Here is a 17,703-nt window from a genome sequence, read left to right as displayed (position 1 = left end):
AGCAGGGGATCTAATGCTTACCATAGCTCTGTGCCAATTGTTTGATGTTTGCAAATAAAGCAAGGTTCACAATATACCGACTTCTAGAGCCCTCCCACACCAGACCTGATAAAGCAGCTCATTAGCTCAGCCAAGCACTGGAGTCAAGTGCTGAGATAGGTAAATTAAGGCCAGCAGAACAGATTGAAGAACATTTATCCTTAGTTTCCCTAATGGGAAAAATAACCCGGAGTCCATCAAGAACCTTGAAGGACTTAAAGGAATCATCATGTGGACTCTTCTCCATATCTGAGACAGAGGCTCCAGCAAGGAATGCACACATCAGAGTTATCACATCTGCATCCAGGACTTAAAAGACACTCTGCATCTGTCTTTTAAAAATATAAATAGGGAAACGGGAGATAAGTTGAGTAAGAATTTAAGTTTGCATACTTTTTAACCATACTTATGTTAAAGCTGAACAGCCTGGAAACAAAATAATTAATGTGCAAAACAGGGCTTTATGAAAGTTAAAGTGAATATCACTTAAGAGTGGCTTGTTGATAGCAATTAAAATTATTCCTCAGCAATAGGGGTATCTTTGCTAACAGAAATGGAGCCTAGTATACACTGACCAAAAAGAAGCTTCTAAATTGACGGTCTTAAATTAAAAGAAACAAAGGGAAAACAAAAACCCCAAGTAACATGAGAATGATTTTAGGAAACATTCTCTCTCAGGGAATCAAATATTGAGAAACAATTCCTTAAAAATCTGAGTTTGCCCCACTTGACAGAGCTCATTTACAACTTATTACTAAATTGTAAAGGATTAATATGAGAAACAAATATAAAACACTAGCTCAGAAGCTTCACAAAATGAAGCTAACCCTTACTCCCCCACTTGCCAAAAATGTACCCTTAGATATACATCTACTTACAAACTAGAATCATGGGTATTAAAGAAAAGAGAAATAGATATAAAAAGAACATGTTAAAAATAAATTTTCTTCCCCTCATAAAAAAACAGAACTTGAAACTTCAATAAAATAAGACAGTTTGGAGCATTTTTTTTTTTTAATGAGGCTTAATTTATAAGGAAAGAGAAGCTAGAAGGAAGCCAGGAGATGAAGCAGTAATAAGATCAATATTGTTTAAGTGCAGTATGAGAAGACCTAAATCATACTCCTCTTTACCCACATCCCTTGTTAAGAAAAGAAAAACCCAAAAGAATCTGTACAATAATTTCTTTAGAGCACTTTATTTGATTCAATGCACACTAAAAATATTCACTTCTTCGACAATTACGTCAAATAGTTTTCTGAGGAAGTCTACAGTCTGAACTGCTTAAACTGATTTTTTTTAAGAGGCAAATGATTTGCCACACATCTGCTGACACCTGAAACGTTTCTGATGTTGATTCTACTTTGGTCACTTTATAATTCTACTGTGTCCATACAAAAGTAGGACTACAACTTTTAATCCAACGGAGATGCGCACACAGTCTAGAGCACACTTGATTTGAGCATCACAACGAAGAGGAGAAAAATACACCAGATCAAGATGGTCTATCTGCTTCAGGTCCTACTCCTGTCCTCAGGTAGTAAATCAAGTTGGGTTTATTCCAATTACCATTCAAGTGGGGATTGGCTCGTTCTCAGGATTTACTTACAGGTCTCTTCGAAGTCATTTAAAGCCCCCAGTCCATGCACATGTCCCACTTGGTGGACAGATGAGTAATCTAACCCCACCGGGTTTATTTCAATATTTTGATATTTCAATAATAAGCTGCTTCTGAAGATTTTTTTTGAGAAGTCTGTTCTCTATTAAAATAAGATAGAACCTCAAAATATGAATGTGAACATTAGAAATAGACAGCATATATTACAAATCCATTCTTGATAGGAACATTAGTAAGAATACACATTAGCTTAAAAAACAGGCTCAGCAAATGTTGCTGATCTGCCAGAAGTCTGAGCTCACTATTTACAAATAAGACAAAGTGAAATACAGAAAATTGTACACATTTGGTAGCTGACAGATTTCTGTTTACCAATAGTGGTCTACTGGAAACTGGTACAAAGAAAGACTGGGTGAGAGTCAGTTGTCACCTTCTCAATCTAATTGACATGTACAGAAAATTCTGAAATAAATGTTCTGCCTTTTGAGGGAGTAACTGTATGATCGGATGATTTGACCAGTACGTGTAATTGTTTAGAAGGATTTTCTGGAAATGACGTCCATAAATCTGTATGATCCACTACTGAAGTTTTATCATATTCATTTCAGTACACCACTGAAGTTGACCAGATGATCAATGGTTATGTTCTTATAGATCCTACATCTAAGTAGAAAATAAAACTACCATAGGGTTCTTTAAACCAAGTTAAAAACTAAGGCCCAATAGATCCAAATGAGAGAAAATACAGTGGCATGATTCAATGCATCTTTAGTGCCATTCAAGTGGAATCTGACTTACTCGATTTTTAACCAGAAAACAACCCATTTGTGTCTGTGTAGGGGAGGCTTATAAGTTGTTTGAGTAACTGTGTGCTCTAGCAGAGACACATGATGCAACATAAGCCTCATAGGCTTGACTCAGTATCCTGCAGCAATTAACGCACATGATCATTTAAGTTTTTAACAGCCAGAAAACCATCTTCATTTGTAACAAATCCTCACTCTCATTCACTTCTGACTTTGTTCGTAAAGTTGCAGCATTCTCTCCCCATTTCGTGACAAGAACGTTTTCTGTGTCCAGTATTTCAATCTAATACTGTATGAAAGCTACCAGCTTCTTAAGGAGGTACCCACTGTACACAGGATATTCCAGTAACACTTAAATAAAAGGGCATTTTGTTTTGTTTCCTTCTTCTGTTATTTCTTTCTCTTTAAAAACGACCGATTTAAGTCCACGTCACTTTACTTTATATGCACCGGTCTCTCATCTGACTTTAGGCGCTTTCTGCGAGGCTGTACAAAGTCTTCATCAGAGTCTTCCGTTACATCACCATCATCCTCTTCCTGCTCAAACTCTGGCAAAGGAGCGAAGGTCCTGTCTGAGTAGATCTCTGAGAGTTTATCTTCAAAGTACAATGCAACTGCTTTCCCTGCCTGAGCTACTTCTGAATCAGCCTGCAAGCAAAAGATAGGAATATTCACCTATTGATAATGCATATTCCGTCACCAAGTTTGCATGGTCTGAAAAGCTTACCTTCAAATTAATCTCTTGTGTGTCTGCATAAACTTGAACAACTTTCATCATCTAAAAAGGATACCAGAGTCAAAAAAAAAAAGGGAAATTATAATCCTTTCTAAAGTTAAGAAACTGTATAGGATTGGTGACGAAAGTCAGCCATACTAGGGAGATCAAATGCTAAAACCAGATTAAGTGCTACCTAAAATTCTACAGAACATGGAACCACTTTCTTTACAAAATTGTTCATAAAGTTAATTTGAAACCTCAATAACAGTCTCATTCCAAATTATTGAGGTCAGTCTTGGTAGGAACAGGTCGGAAGACATCAATCTACTCAGAGAAAAATATTTGTGAAACAAATAATGAAAGAAATGCTATTGTGGAAAATGGTCAAACTTTCCATAAGATAATCAGAATTCTCTTTATGGCAATACATTAATCACAAATTAATGTTCCTTTCCGTTTTGTTTTTGAGACAGGGTCTCCCTACACAGCCCTGGCTGTCCTGGAACTACTCACTATATAGACCAGGCTGGCCTAGAACTAGCAAAGATCTACCTGACTCTGCCTCCCCAAGTGCTAGGATTAAAGACATGTGCCATTATGCCTGGCCTACATACAAATTAACCCTTAACAAAACAAGCAGAACGTGTTTTTTGTCAATGATAGTATACAATAGCATATCCATTTTGAAAATAAACTATCTTTTAAAAAAAAATCTGGATTTTATAGCTTATAAATTTGAAGTAAGATTTTACTGATTTATTCTGTGGCAAAATCATAGGGATTTGGGTTTGAGTATTAAAGCACCACTTAGATGCCTCTAGAGACAGCTGTCGGTAGATTTGAATTCTCATTCAAGACCACTGTCTTCTATAATGAAAATCTTCCACGAAAACAAACTTGACTTTATTCCAAAGATAGCAAAGAATAACTCCCCTGACACAGATTATCTGTCACATTTTTTCCCCTTAAGGTATGGGTAATATATCTTTAGCCTACAATAAATAGATAAAGTTAACAAAAGTCTCAATGCAGAAACCAAACCCTCACCATTACGTACTGGGACTACTAGTCAATGGGCCTTCATTTAGTCTTCACACTATGTTAACATGGACAGTGCCGGAACTGAACAGGGACACTGTTAGCTTTCCCGTAAGTGCCCCAAATGTGGGCACACACAATCATATCCCACCAAATGACTTCATATTCAACCACAACTCCCTTTGGAAAAGATATTCAAGAACACACTTAGTGTCTTATATTTAAGAATATACTCCAAATTATAAATAATAAACTTTCTTCTCTGGAGCTGAGAATAAAATCAGATTTCACTTTTATAGAATGAAGTTTTGCTTTTTATAAAATAAAACAAAAAAACAAAGAAAAACAACCAACCAAACAAACAAATAAAAAAAAAAACCAAATTAGGTAATTCATCAGGAAAAAAAAACCAAGAACCAAAAACCAAGCAAAGGAGAACTAACAACCCAATACTCTATAGGTTGGAAGCTAACATACTTCATTAAACCTTTCACAGTTCTTGAAGATCAAACGGACATCAGCCACAAAATCATCTGGAATTTGGTAATGCTGGGAATGTTTTTTCTGAAGCTTCTTTTTCACCGTCGATAAATCCATTGGTTTCTTTATAATTTTATAGTAGTTCGGTATCTGAAAAATAAATCATGGCAGGTCAGAATTCTCCAAAATATCAAACTATTTAATTTGAAAATGTACAGCATATTAATTATATTTGAGGTACAACAAATATATTTCCAACTTTCTATCCCAATCGTATCTTGAATACCAAATCCTACTGTAAAATATGTGCTGGTTTCCATGGCTACTAGAAGTTCCAAAGTCTTATCATTAATAAGTATGAATGGAAAAAAGCAACCAGCAGAAATTGCCTCCCTCAAAATTTAAGAAATGTATCCAGCTCACTTTTGTACTTGATGACTCCTAAGAGCTCTTATAAAACATTTTTAAAGGAAAAAGAAAAAAATTTTTAAATAATTTATTTTTTATTTAATGTATGCATGCCTGTGTGAGAGTGTTAGACCTTGTAGTTACAGACAGTTGTTAGCTGCCATGTGGGTTCTGGGAATTGAACCCGGGTTCTCTGGAAAAGCAGTGAATGCTCTTAACTGCTGAGTCATCTCTCCAGTCCCGAAAGAAAAACAATTTTAAAGTCTATTAATGTATAGTTAAAGCACAGTGTTGTAGAAAAAAAAAATCACTTCACACAGCAATCTTGGCAATGCTGGAGAGGAAGTTTGCATTTAGTGTTCTGACTCCACCTTTGGGCACAAGTTTTCTACCCGTAAGATCTAAGTGAACACAGTAAGGGGCTGGAGGGTTTGGAATAGTTTTAAGAAAACAGTCTACTATGCAGCTCAGGCTGGCCTCCTGTCTGCCTCCAATGGTAGCACTACCATACTAAGCTAGAAGCTAACTGAATGCGCCATGAAAAGAAAACACTAGGGAATTCTTTTCTATTGTGAACAACCTGAACTTAAAATAAAAAGGCTTTCTAGAATCAATGACTAGTACTTGTATAAGACACTTTCCATTTGTTTAATCCTTTGTGCTTTTAAAATTCATTTCTTAGCATACTCAGTAAATAGGTCAACAACTATTCAATAATCTGTTAACATGCTCATATTCGACAACAAATAGCTAACAAGTGCACATAGCACACTTTATTATACTAACCAGGCAGTGAGAACCTCTAGCCCTTTTTTATTGTAGTATTTTATTTATTTATTTTTATTTTTTATTTTTTTTTGGTTTTTTGAGACAGGGTTTCTCTGTGTAGCTTTGCACCTTTCCTGGATCTTGCTCCATAGACCAGGCTGGCCTCGAACTCACAGAGATCCGCCTGGCTCTGCCTCCTGAGTGCTGGGATTAAAGGCGTGCGGCACCACCACCTTTATTGTAGTATTTTAAAGGCTTTATCCCAAGTCTCCAGTATAATCAACAACAATAACAAAAAAAAAAAAAAAAAAAAAAAACACGAACACGAAGTCTCCTAGGTGTCTTTTCTCAATCTTGACTATATACATTAAGAGGATTTTCAAATGGCAAAGCCATTGTAAAAAATTCATCCATACACTTTTATTCAACTAACATTTATAGATTTGTTTTCTCTATCAGCAACACTGGAAGAGCAGAGACGAACTCAAATAATTTGACACTTCTACAATACAATGAGAAACGAAAGGCAGCAAAGCACATTGTGTTCCCAGTTACAAAGTGAGCTGACACGGGGTATGGTGGTTCCCACTTGTAATGGGGCTCTCTAGAGTTACAGGCAGAGTCCTGTAGAGAAAAGACAAATAGACAGGACAGGAGAGGGAAGAACTCAAAAGAACAAGCTTTTGCCCCAATTCAATGTTCTTCTCATTAAAACTATTTCCCTTATGTCAACCTTAAACAGAAAATGTAGAAATACAACACAGTTTCTATCAGAGAAACATATACACACAATTGTTTTATTTTTTAAAAAGACAGGATACAGTGCCTTGCATAAACCCAAGCTGTCCTCCAAACTGCTACCTTCCTACCCTAGCTACCCAAGTACTAGCAACACCATTCCTGTCAACAAAGGTAATTTTAACAAATGAATCTTACATCCATTTAGCTCTAATAAAGTTTCTGATTTGGAATGAGGGTATAGCTCAGTCATGGAACACTTGACTAACAAAAAGCCCAGGTTCAATTTCCTAACTAATACACATACATGCTAATTAAACAACAGACCCTTAGCAAAGTTATATTCTATTTATATACACATTTTACACTGATTATTTTATATAATCTTCTGAATATCTCAATGAAGTTAAGAATAGTAGTGGCATACATCTTTAATCCCAGCACTCAGGAGGCAGAGGCCAATGGAGCTCATACACGTAAATTTTTTAAATTGTAAAAAAAGTATTTTAGGAGCTAGAGAGATGGCTCAGAAGTTAAGAACACTGGCTACTCTTCCAGAGGACCTGAGCTCCATTCCCAGCACTCAGAACAGGTTACAGTTACTGCTAACTATAGTCCTAAGGCAGCCAATGCCTCTTCTAGCTTCCCAAGCACCAGGTATGCACACGGTGTACAAATATACATGCAGACAAAATATCCAAATACATGCAAATAAATTTAAGAGAATAATAATCAGTACTTTATTTTTTAAAAGGTGTTTACAGAACATTTATCCCAGCAATAGGGAGACAGACAAAGTCAGATCTCTGTGAGTTCCAGGAGAACCAGTCTCAACCCACCCCCACCCCCACCACAAAAAAAAAAAAAAAAAAAAAAAAAAAAAGAAAAAAGAAAAAGGTGATTAGTCTGAAGTGAGAGACAAGGTAAGAAAAGAAGACATTGTCCAGAGAATATAAAACTTCAGTTAGACTGGTGTAAAAGTTCCATTGATCTACTGCCTTACTACATGTAAATCACATTTAATGCTACATTGCATATTTCAAAATTCTTTAAAGATTTGACATCCCATTCTAATCACAAAAAAGTTAAGGTGTTGATGAGCATGTTAATCCGAGTAAATCTTTCAATTTATATGTAGATCAAAACATCCAACTATACCCTAGAAATATTCACAACTTATCAATTAGGTTCTAAAAGATGGGGAAGAAGTTATCAGAACATATTGAGTCATAGAGTAGTTAAGCAACTCACTGAAGAAGCCCCATCTAAGCCACAGCCCACACTCTTTAAGTATTAGATTTCTTTATCAGGGTAATACTAAGGCATGCAACTCACCGAAACAGGAACGGGCTCCTGGAATTCAATACTTAATTCATGGCAATAGAGGTAAAGCAGGAGACGTTCACATTTCTGGCCCCCAAAAGAAAAAAGAGACAATAATTTTTTTCTCTGATAAGATATTTTGGAGGGTATAGCAATAAAGTAATATAACAACAAACTGAACAGTGCCTTCTACATAATAGGTATCAAACAAAATAATTTTGCTTTCCATTAAATTTTAAAACTATGTTCTATTCTACTTTAATTAAGTATACTTTTATTCTAATAGAACTAAGGTAATTTATTATTAATTCTTGTTTACAGAAATATGAGTCATAAAAACAACTTACAGTAACTGAGTAAAGAAAATTTCACCACTAGTACCTAATGTAATTCCCTAAAACAGGCAAAAACAAGTATTCCTCTTTTTCAATGACTCCATGCAGGCTCAAAAATGAACAAGAACTACCTCTCCAATGCAATTAAAAAAAAAAAAAAAACAAAAAAAAAACAACTACTTCTCTTTTCATTCTTTCTTTTATACTTCTTGAGATACAGTTTTACTATATAGCTCTGGCTGGTTAGAACTTTTATATACATCAGACTTGGCCTAAAATTTGTAGCCACTCTCTTGCCTCTCCTGACTCAGTCTGCTGTGGAATAATCCTCTTGTACACTGTAAAGATTTGTCACTGGAGTGGGTTTAGTTAAATGCTGATTGGCAAGTAGACAGGCAGGAAGAATGGATGGCGTGACCAAACTAAGAATACTGGTTAGAGAAAGGGCAGAGTCAGGAGTCGCCAGCCAAATATACAGGAAGCAAGATGAGAATGCCATACTGAGAAAAGATACCAAGCCTGTGTCTAAACATAGACAAAAGTTATGGGTTAATATAAGTGTAAGAGCTAGTTAATAATAAGCCTGAGCTACCAGCTGAACATTTATAATTAATATAAGCCTCTGTGTGGTAATTTGGGAAGCAGCTGCTTGGCATTTGGGAGTTGCTGGTGGGACATAAGATTTTGAGTTTCATTTTTAACATGGGATGCTATTGAAGAACTGTAGGAACTGGAGAGAAGACTCAGCAGTTAAGAACAATGATTGTGGACCCAGGTTCAGTTCCCAGCAACTACATGGCAGATTGTAACTGTGTGTAACTCCAGTTCCAGGGGACCTGAAAGCCATGGCAAAACACTAATGCACATAAAAAATAAAATTGAAAGAGACAGAAAAGAAAAAAGTCCTGTTAAAAGAATTGTAAACAATGAAGTGATAAATGTATTTACATTTTTTTAAAAATAGGAAGAACACTGCTTAAATATAGAAAAACAGACTAAACGGGTAAGACAAGAAATAAGGAAATCATCACAAAATTATCAAAACAGTCCACATAAGAAATTACGAATGTGGGGGCTGGAGAGATGGCTCAGTGGTTAAGAGCACTGGCTGTTCTTCCAAAGGTCCTGAGTTCAATGCCCAGCAACCACATGGCGGCTCACAACTATTTGTAATGAGATCTGGCGCCCTCTTCTGTCAGGCAGAACATTGTATACATAATAAATAAGTAAATCTTTAAAGAAAAAGAAATTACGAATGTGTTAAAGTGATAATGATGGGGAGCTAAAGGAAAATGGCATTACAATCATGTTTGACTTGTTACCTCATAGGACTCTTAATGCAACAACAGAGGTGAACAACGGTCCCATGTAGTGACAGGGAATACTGAGAAAGGAATTATCTGCCTGGTGTTTGCTATCATTTTGAGGGAGAGGATCAGAAATTAGGATTTTAGTTGAAAGACATTAAGTTGAGAAGTCTGCCTGATGGTACATGCTTGTAATCTCAGCACTCAGAAAGGAGTACTACTGCAAATTCAAGCCCACCCAGCACAGTATAGCAACAGATTAATTACTACCTTTAAAAAAAGTCTTGAACCCAAAACTAAAAATAAAGACTTTAGAAGTCTTAATACACCAAACGATACAAAACTTACCAGGTAATGTGCATAGTACACAAGGGTGGGTATTGTACATCAAATGGGTGAAAGAGGAAGCACAAGATCCACAGGCTGACAACCATAAAATCCCTTTTAACAAGTCAGTTTTGACACTTAACTTACCCTTTGGTCCACAGGGCTCAAGCCCTGTGCAGTTTTCCCCTTCTTACTGTGTTGCATATTATCACAATCGTATTCCACTTCTGGCTTCCCAATATCTCTGCAAAATGTGCATATCCAGTCTCCACTGCACAGGGAAAAGGGCAATTAGTCCAGGAATCACAACAAAGCCTATTCTGGAGAAGATAAGTCCTTAGTTATAAGTCTCTAGCTTATTTTCTTTTAGTTTCCTTTTTTTTGGAGAAAATGACTTCTTTATTTTTTTTTTTTTTTTTTTTTTATACAGAAGTTGACATCTCATTACAGATGGTTGTGAGATACATTGTTGCTGGAATTGAACTCAGAACCTCTAGAAGAACAGCAAGTGTTCTTAACCTCTGAGCCATCTCTCCAGCCCGACTTCTTTATTTTTTAATCTCTTAAGTTGTACAATAAATTTTCCAAAACGTTTCCCAATTACACATCAAGTAATAACCTGGAAATCTATAAAATGGAATCTCTACATTAAACACTAATCTGTTCATGATACAAGTCAATGATCAGTTTCTGCATCAAAATACCTGACAACTTCTCTCAAGTTCCCATATCAGCATCCCATGGTTTTAATTCTGTGACAGGAAAACAATCTGTCAGTCAATTACTTTCTTCCAAGCACAAAGACCTACTTGGCACCATCACTCCTATCACAGGGGAGAAGGGTGGAGGAACCCTGGGGTCCACTGGCTGGCAAGCCTCGCTACTTGAGTAGTTCAAGTAGGCATCTGAGAAACAACACTCAAGGCTGTCCTCTGGCCTATACCTGCATCTCCCTCTACAATGTGCATACATAGTAGAAAATAGTAGAGAGAATGTCTTATAGTGTTCTGAAGTGTATTAAATAATACACCAACAACAAATCAAATCTTTTTCACGACCACTCAAAAAACTAGATATACAAACACATTCTTGTAAGCACAAAGCATATACATATATTCCTTTAACCTTTAATTCAGATAAAATAGTTTTTTAAATTAGGATTTCTATTAAATTATAAATTTCACAAATTATTTGTTCATACTTTTTCTTTACTCCCTGTGTATATAAATATACAGAGATAAATAGAGGCATATTAATCTAGGTAGATGAACAAATAAATACTAATTCTAGGAGTTTTATATAAAATCTATGCCAATAGTTTATATTCCTAAGTGTCTGCCTTTGAAAACTGGCAAAATCTTAGCTAGACGTGGTGGTATACACCTTTATTCCAGTACCAAGGAGGCTGAGGGAAGTAGATCCTTGTGAGCTCAAGGCCAGCCTGCCTGATCTACATAATGAGTTCCACAGGAATACACAGAGAAACCTTGTCTCAAAAAAAAAGACTGACTCCACTAAGTTGTTCTCTGACCTCCAGACAGGTTCCACAACACTATATGTACAAATGTGCATGCACACATGCACAGACATAGACATAAAAATGTAAGAAAAAAAATTTCCTAGATCATCAGCAAAGCATATCTGTAAGATTTAGGTAAGTAATACAATTAAAAAAGAAAACAAAAACAACCAAAAAATATCCTGGCACTGTTTATATAGCTATTTTTCTTTCCCATTTTAGTGCTTGAAATTAAACCCAGGGGCACATGCTCAACCAATGGGCTATATATTCTCAGCCTCATTATCTGCTGTTCGATCTTTAAATGGGCTTTTTTGAGAAAAGCCCAGAATAACTTTTTGCTATACATTTAGATTTGAGAACAAAAGGACTAAAAAAATCAATTATTTCAGCGGTACCTTGGAAAGCTGAGAAGTGTTGGAACATGACAAGTAAGATGAAAGACCTTCGGACATTTTTCACAGCATAAAAGATCCCCTCCATTCTGGCAGACGGCACACCAGTCTTCATTTGGGTCGTCATCTTTGCTATTGCCATCTCCTCCAACCCTTGCTGACCTGTGCATGAGGTTTCGAACTGGAGACTTTCCATTAACTAGGCTACTGAGTCCTGACTGTTTGCAGCTTTCATTCATATCTGTAGGTTCAGTTTTCACGTGGTTCTCCAGGCCTGTTAATGTATCCAGCTCACTCTCTAGATGGAGGTTAGTTGAAAGAGGTGGTGTCAAACTACTCTCAGGACTGCTCAACTACAAGAAAACAAAGACAAGTTTTTAAAAAAAATCATTTAATCCTTACTTGTATACAGTGTGTGTGTGTGTGTGTGTGTGTGTGTGTGTGTGTCTATATTAATACACATACACTAAAATTATTCTTTAAATAGCATTAGTGAAATAAAAGAATACAAATAACCTAATTACTTACATACAATAACATGATTTTTCAGGGTTCTGTCCCTCTAGTATTGGTTCACTCAAGTAATTCAGAAATTTAAACCATTATACACAGTGATTGAGAAATGAAGTAACAATCATTCCTTTCTTACAGAGAGCTTATTACAGTACACTATTTTTCCAATTAAAATCAGTTATATAGCATTTGAGAAATATTTTATACTATCCTTTGGCACATATATCATTCAAGTGATAGAAGACTGTGGCAAAGTAAAACAGATCTTTCACCATACTACCCTTTTCACTGGGGCACTTTCTAAACTAAGTGTTTCAGTGGAAAAAATGGCATTGTTATAAACAACCAGCTTAAGTTGTAGCTCTTTAATCCATACATTGCACTGAATATAGTAATATGCTAAGATTCCTATGTGCCAATAACATAGACAGAAAAGTAAAAAGACTGGGCAGGAAGAATACAAATTGTGAAATAAATGAAGATAGGTTTGGACAGTCCTTCATTCTGTTTTATAAATTATATAAACTATTTCGTCTACGAAGCTCTAGAATGGTTATTATAAAACAAAAAGGAACTCTTTCTACCACAAAGTCTTTGATCAACAATCTTCCTTCACATGAACTATCTTAGTGTTGAGCTCCTAGGTTACAGACCACAATAGTTAAGTTTCTGCTGTGGCCTTGAGATCCTATGTGTACATTGAGAACATTAATAGAACATAATTTAGCATCATGGCATTAGCATTAATGAAATATAAATTCCAAGATATTATCAAGTGAGTACTTAATGCAATCAAGTCTTTCTGATTAATTATAGCTGATTGTTAAAAACAAACAGAAAAGGAGATACTTAGCTTATGTCATCAGACAGAAAAATTTAAAGACAAATAAATACGCCTACTCTGATGGGAGGTCAGGAAGTGACCTCCTAAGGTCTGTCAAATCCTGGGGAGCTTACCATGCAGGCACTCCTCCTGCCATCCTCTGTCTTCTCTTGTTTCACAGCTCCTGAAAAGCTGCATATCTCTTCCTCAGTCCCAGGTTCTTGCTTAACCTTCACCTGGTCAGATTTGAAACTATGATTTTTCTCAGCAGTTCTTCCTGACGATCCACAGCTAATAAGAAACAAACAGCACGTTTGGTTGTATAGCATAAGCAAAGTGAAAGTACTATCATTAAAAGATAGTAGACCACTACATCAAAAAGGAATGTAACAGACATAATCCCAGACCTTAAAATTATACTTCATGATCTGAAACACTTAAGAGTAAACAGTGAACCACTTAAGAATTCTAGTAAATGATTACATTACTCCATGCCACCACAAGTTGAATATCCCTATTTCAAACACCTGACATTAGTTTTGAGATGTTTTTCCTATTCTGAAATATTTACATATATATAGGGTGGGATGACTTGGAATGGAACTCAAGTATAAATATGAAATCCATTTTTGTTTCTTACATATACAACCTGAAAGTAATTTCATACAATAATTTAAGTGTACCCAGCAATTTGATTGCAACCTAGCATAACATGAGACTAGGTAGGGAATTTTCTACTTGGAGCATCATACTAACGCTTGCATTTTAGAGTATTTCAAATTTCAGGTTAGGGATGCTCAACCTGTAGCATAAAATGTCAGTGATTGTGCCTCTTTATAGAAATAGTTCCAACACTACCATCTCAAACAGCTAAAGAATACAACATCAGCACAAGTGGGGACAGGAAGAAAAGAACAGTAAGTAGCAAACAACTTGACACAAACTTAGAATCACTATAATGAAAGTGGAGAGTACAGATACATGGCTAAAGGTTCTAGAAAGCACAAACAACAACAATTCTCCACTGAGCAAAGTAAAAAGACTAGTATAGCCGGGGGCTGGAGAATGGCTCAGCAGTTAAAAGACTACTCTTCCTGAGGACTTGGGTTCAATTCCCAGCAGCCACAACTGTCTGTAACTCCAGTTCCAGGTAATCCAACACCCTTACACAGACATACATGCAGGCAAAACTTTAAGGTACATTAAAAAAAAAAAAAATTAAAAAAAACAAAAACAACACCAAAACACTAGCACAGCTAGTCAGAATGAAGTTTTCACTGTTTCTTGTTCTTTTGAAAGTACTGGTCATTAAAGTACTAAAGAGCCAAACAAGCACTTTTACTAGGAACAGCTTTCAGAATATATAGACATGTAAAACCCCAATTCTCAAATATCTTGGTTAAAATTTCATACTTTATTAAGTGATACAAAGTACAAAACAGTAAAAAGGTTGTATTTATTATGTTTAATCTTAAAACATATTTCTTAGCTCTATCCACGGAAAAGGCCGAAGGGAAAAAAATTAACAATTTAGAAGTAATGAGCGTTCTTAATACCTAGGACAATATTAAAATTGTGTTGGAATAAGTGGATTCATAAAAGTATAATAGTCAAACTCCTGGGACACTAATGAAGAGAACTGGAAATCAATTCACCACAAAAGTCAATAAAGAAAATTTATCCTGGCACCCCTTAACTCAATAATTAACAAACTTTCTTTATACAAGTATTCTAAAGTAATAATTACCAAAATAACATTTTTCAAAGAATAAAGAAACTTGCCACCAAGCCCAACAACCTCAATGTGATCTCAGGTCCCATACGGCAGGAGAAAAGTCATTCCCATAAACACACACACACACACACACACACACACACACACACACACACACACAAATTTCAGGAATTCCCTGGACAGCCAGCCAGCCAAATCTGCGCTTCAGGTTCAGTGACTGTCTCAAAAAGTAAACTGGAGAAGTGAGCAAGACATCTTACAGACCTCTGACCTCCACACACATTCACCTCCCATATGTACACAAACCACATATACAAAAAGAAAAAGTACACACTCCCAATGGAAGCACACAGTATTACAATTGAAGTATCCCTGCTTCCTCCTAATTAAGCCCAATTCTCTTATTTCTAAGGTTTATTTTTAAGTGTGTGTAAGTGTGTGTGTGTGTGTGTATACACACCTGACTTAGGTGTTTTCAAAAGCTAACAGTGGTAGATCTCACTAGAGCTTGAGTCACAGGCAACTGTGAGTCAACTGACATGGATACAGGAATCATAAGCTCTTAACCTCTGAGCTACCTCTCCAGCAATCCCCACCCTGCCAAATCTATTGCTCTAAATTATCCACACGGACAAAAAGGGAAGCAAATAAATAACAGTGAGAGAAATAGAAGTCTACAAGAGAAACCTCTACATCAACAAACTGATGTAATACAAATAAACTGATGCTGTACAAACTGATCTGTTGATGACAATGCATAGGGCTTATTGAAATGTGGTTCAAATAAATTATTTGTTTAAAAAAAAGCGTTTATGTGAATAAATTGGGAACTTAATAACTGGATCTAAATAATACTGAGTGGTTACAAGTAAAATGACATAATTTCTAAGATTTGTTTGAAATAATCCAGACAAGAAGGAAATAGAAAAGAGTACAAAGGAAAGAAGACTGGCAATTAATTAATGTACTGACTGTTGAAACCGGGTATATGAAAATTAGTTTACTTTTATTAACTATATTTGAAATTTTTCTTAATAAAAAAGTTGTAAGTGACATAATACCAGGAAAAAAAAATACTCACCTGCCTCGACTGCCAGTGCTAGATGTACTAGGGGGTCTCACAGGTGTGTGAGAATTGGATAAGCCTAAAAAACAGTAGTCAGACTGAGCATCAGAATGGTCAGACAACACAGCCTAACTCAGAGACTCTTGTAAATCAGACAGCTGTAAAGTCAGAGATGGCAAATGTGATTAGCAGGCATTGACCAGCTTCTTCCAGCTGAATCCAGACTGACCTTAGCATCTTCTAAGTATTACCCATAAGCAAAAAGCAGCAGATTGTCAAAGTTGTCATTTCTTCACATCACAAAATAGTCTATATATCCTTAACTCTTTCTTAAAAATTGAGACGGCGTTTCATTCTATAGACCAGACTGGCCTTAAACTCTCAATCATCCACTCTCTCCATCTGAGTGCTGACACTACAATGTGCACAAATCAACCAGACAATCATCCTTTTTTTACTAAAATTCAATGATACAATTAAAAAAAGTTAATAATATACTTCATGTAAAACTCTGTACCTTGGCCAGGAGGTAGTGGGCACACCTTTAATCCCAGCACTCAAGAGCCTGAGGCAGGAGGAGTTCACCTACCTCAACTACAAAGTAAAGTACCAGGCTAGCCTAAGCTACAATCTGAGACCCTGTTCAAAAACTCCAAAAGAAAAAAGGAGAAAAAAAAGTATATTCCTGAATGACTTGACTGTTAATCTGTTTGGCATTACTCCAACCATGAATTATTAATGTCTCAGCTGAAACCACATGACAGTAGGAACAATAAAACTGGGGTATGAGGAGAGAACTACACTTACATATACTTTAATTGTTAAAGGCAAATTTAAGCTTTTAATTTTAAAATTACAACTTGAACATACAGTTTTCTTCAAATTTATTAAACAACTTTTCATTACTTTAAAACTATTTTGAGTTGAAATCTCATAATTCAATTCATCATCCACACTGTAAAACATAGGACATAAAAAGCTAATACACGGGGCTGGAGAGATGGCTCAGAGGTTAAGAGCACAGACTGTTCTTCCAGAGGTCCTGAGTTGAATTCCGAGCAACCACATGGTGGCTCACAACCATCTGTAATGAGATCTGGCACCCTCTTCTGTATAGATAATAAATAAATAAATCAAAACAACAACAACAAAAAAAAAAAAAAAAAAAAAAAAAGCTAATACACTCCAAACCCACCGAAGAATGAGTAAGGTGGAGTTGGATGCTTTAGTGTTGTCAAAAGATAGAACATACGTATGCTCTGTACCATTCTAGCCAGTTAAAGATTGTCAACATTATTTAAACATACATGCATGTGCCGGGTGGTGGGGGGTACATGCCTTTAATCCCAGTACTTGGAGGCAGGGGCAGGGAGAGCTCTGCAAGTTCAAAGCCAGCCTGGTATACAAAGTGAGTTCCAAGACACCCAGGGCTATACACAAAGAAACCCTGTCTTGAAAAACAAAAACAAAACAACAACAACAAAAAAAACCCAAAAAACCCCACCATATATGTATTCATATTTGAAAAACCAACCAAGAAAAGCCAACAGACCTTGAGAAAAGCAAATTATCCACCACAATCCAAGTGAGCTTCATTTAACCAGCTGAAGCCCTTGAAAAATAAGAACTAATCCCTTTAGTCCCTTAATGCATTTTACTTTGGACACTAGACTACAAAGTAACTACCCTGAGTCTCTAGCTTGCTAAAATGCCCTGTAGATTTTGGACTTGCCAATACCCAGAAAAA

The 17,703-nt window shown here is 36.0% G+C and overlaps 1 protein-coding gene across 2 annotated transcripts in view; it reads right to left on the bottom strand.

Annotated features, from left to right (window-relative positions):
- Positions 1-1,213: 1,213 nt before the first annotated feature.
- Trim33 (tripartite motif containing 33) overlaps positions 1,214-17,703 on the bottom strand; it is a 95,243-nt gene continuing 78,753 nt past the window's right edge. The window contains exons 13-20 of one of the 2 annotated variants that reach the window (XM_028877324.2): positions 15,972-16,035; positions 13,290-13,446; positions 11,823-12,172; positions 10,053-10,176; positions 7,949-8,023; positions 4,697-4,849; positions 3,191-3,241; positions 1,214-3,111 (exon numbers count right to left, since the gene is read on the bottom strand). In XM_028877324.2, the coding sequence (XP_028733157.1) occupies positions 2,899-3,111; positions 3,191-3,241; positions 4,697-4,849; positions 7,949-8,023; positions 10,053-10,176; positions 11,823-12,172; positions 13,290-13,446; positions 15,972-16,035 (1,187 nt within the window). In that variant the 3' untranslated portion in view covers positions 1,214-2,898. The remainder of the gene's footprint in view (positions 3,112-3,190; positions 3,242-4,696; positions 4,850-7,948; positions 8,024-10,052; positions 10,177-11,822; positions 12,173-13,289; positions 13,447-15,971; positions 16,036-17,703) is intronic. The other variant, XM_028877325.2, reaches the window with a different exon arrangement.

This window comes from Peromyscus leucopus, chromosome 6 (assembly GCF_004664715.2).
Source record: "Peromyscus leucopus breed LL Stock chromosome 6, UCI_PerLeu_2.1, whole genome shotgun sequence".
Taxonomy (NCBI): domain Eukaryota; kingdom Metazoa; phylum Chordata; class Mammalia; order Rodentia; family Cricetidae; genus Peromyscus; species Peromyscus leucopus.
This window is presented reverse-complemented; position numbering and strand designations above follow the sequence as displayed.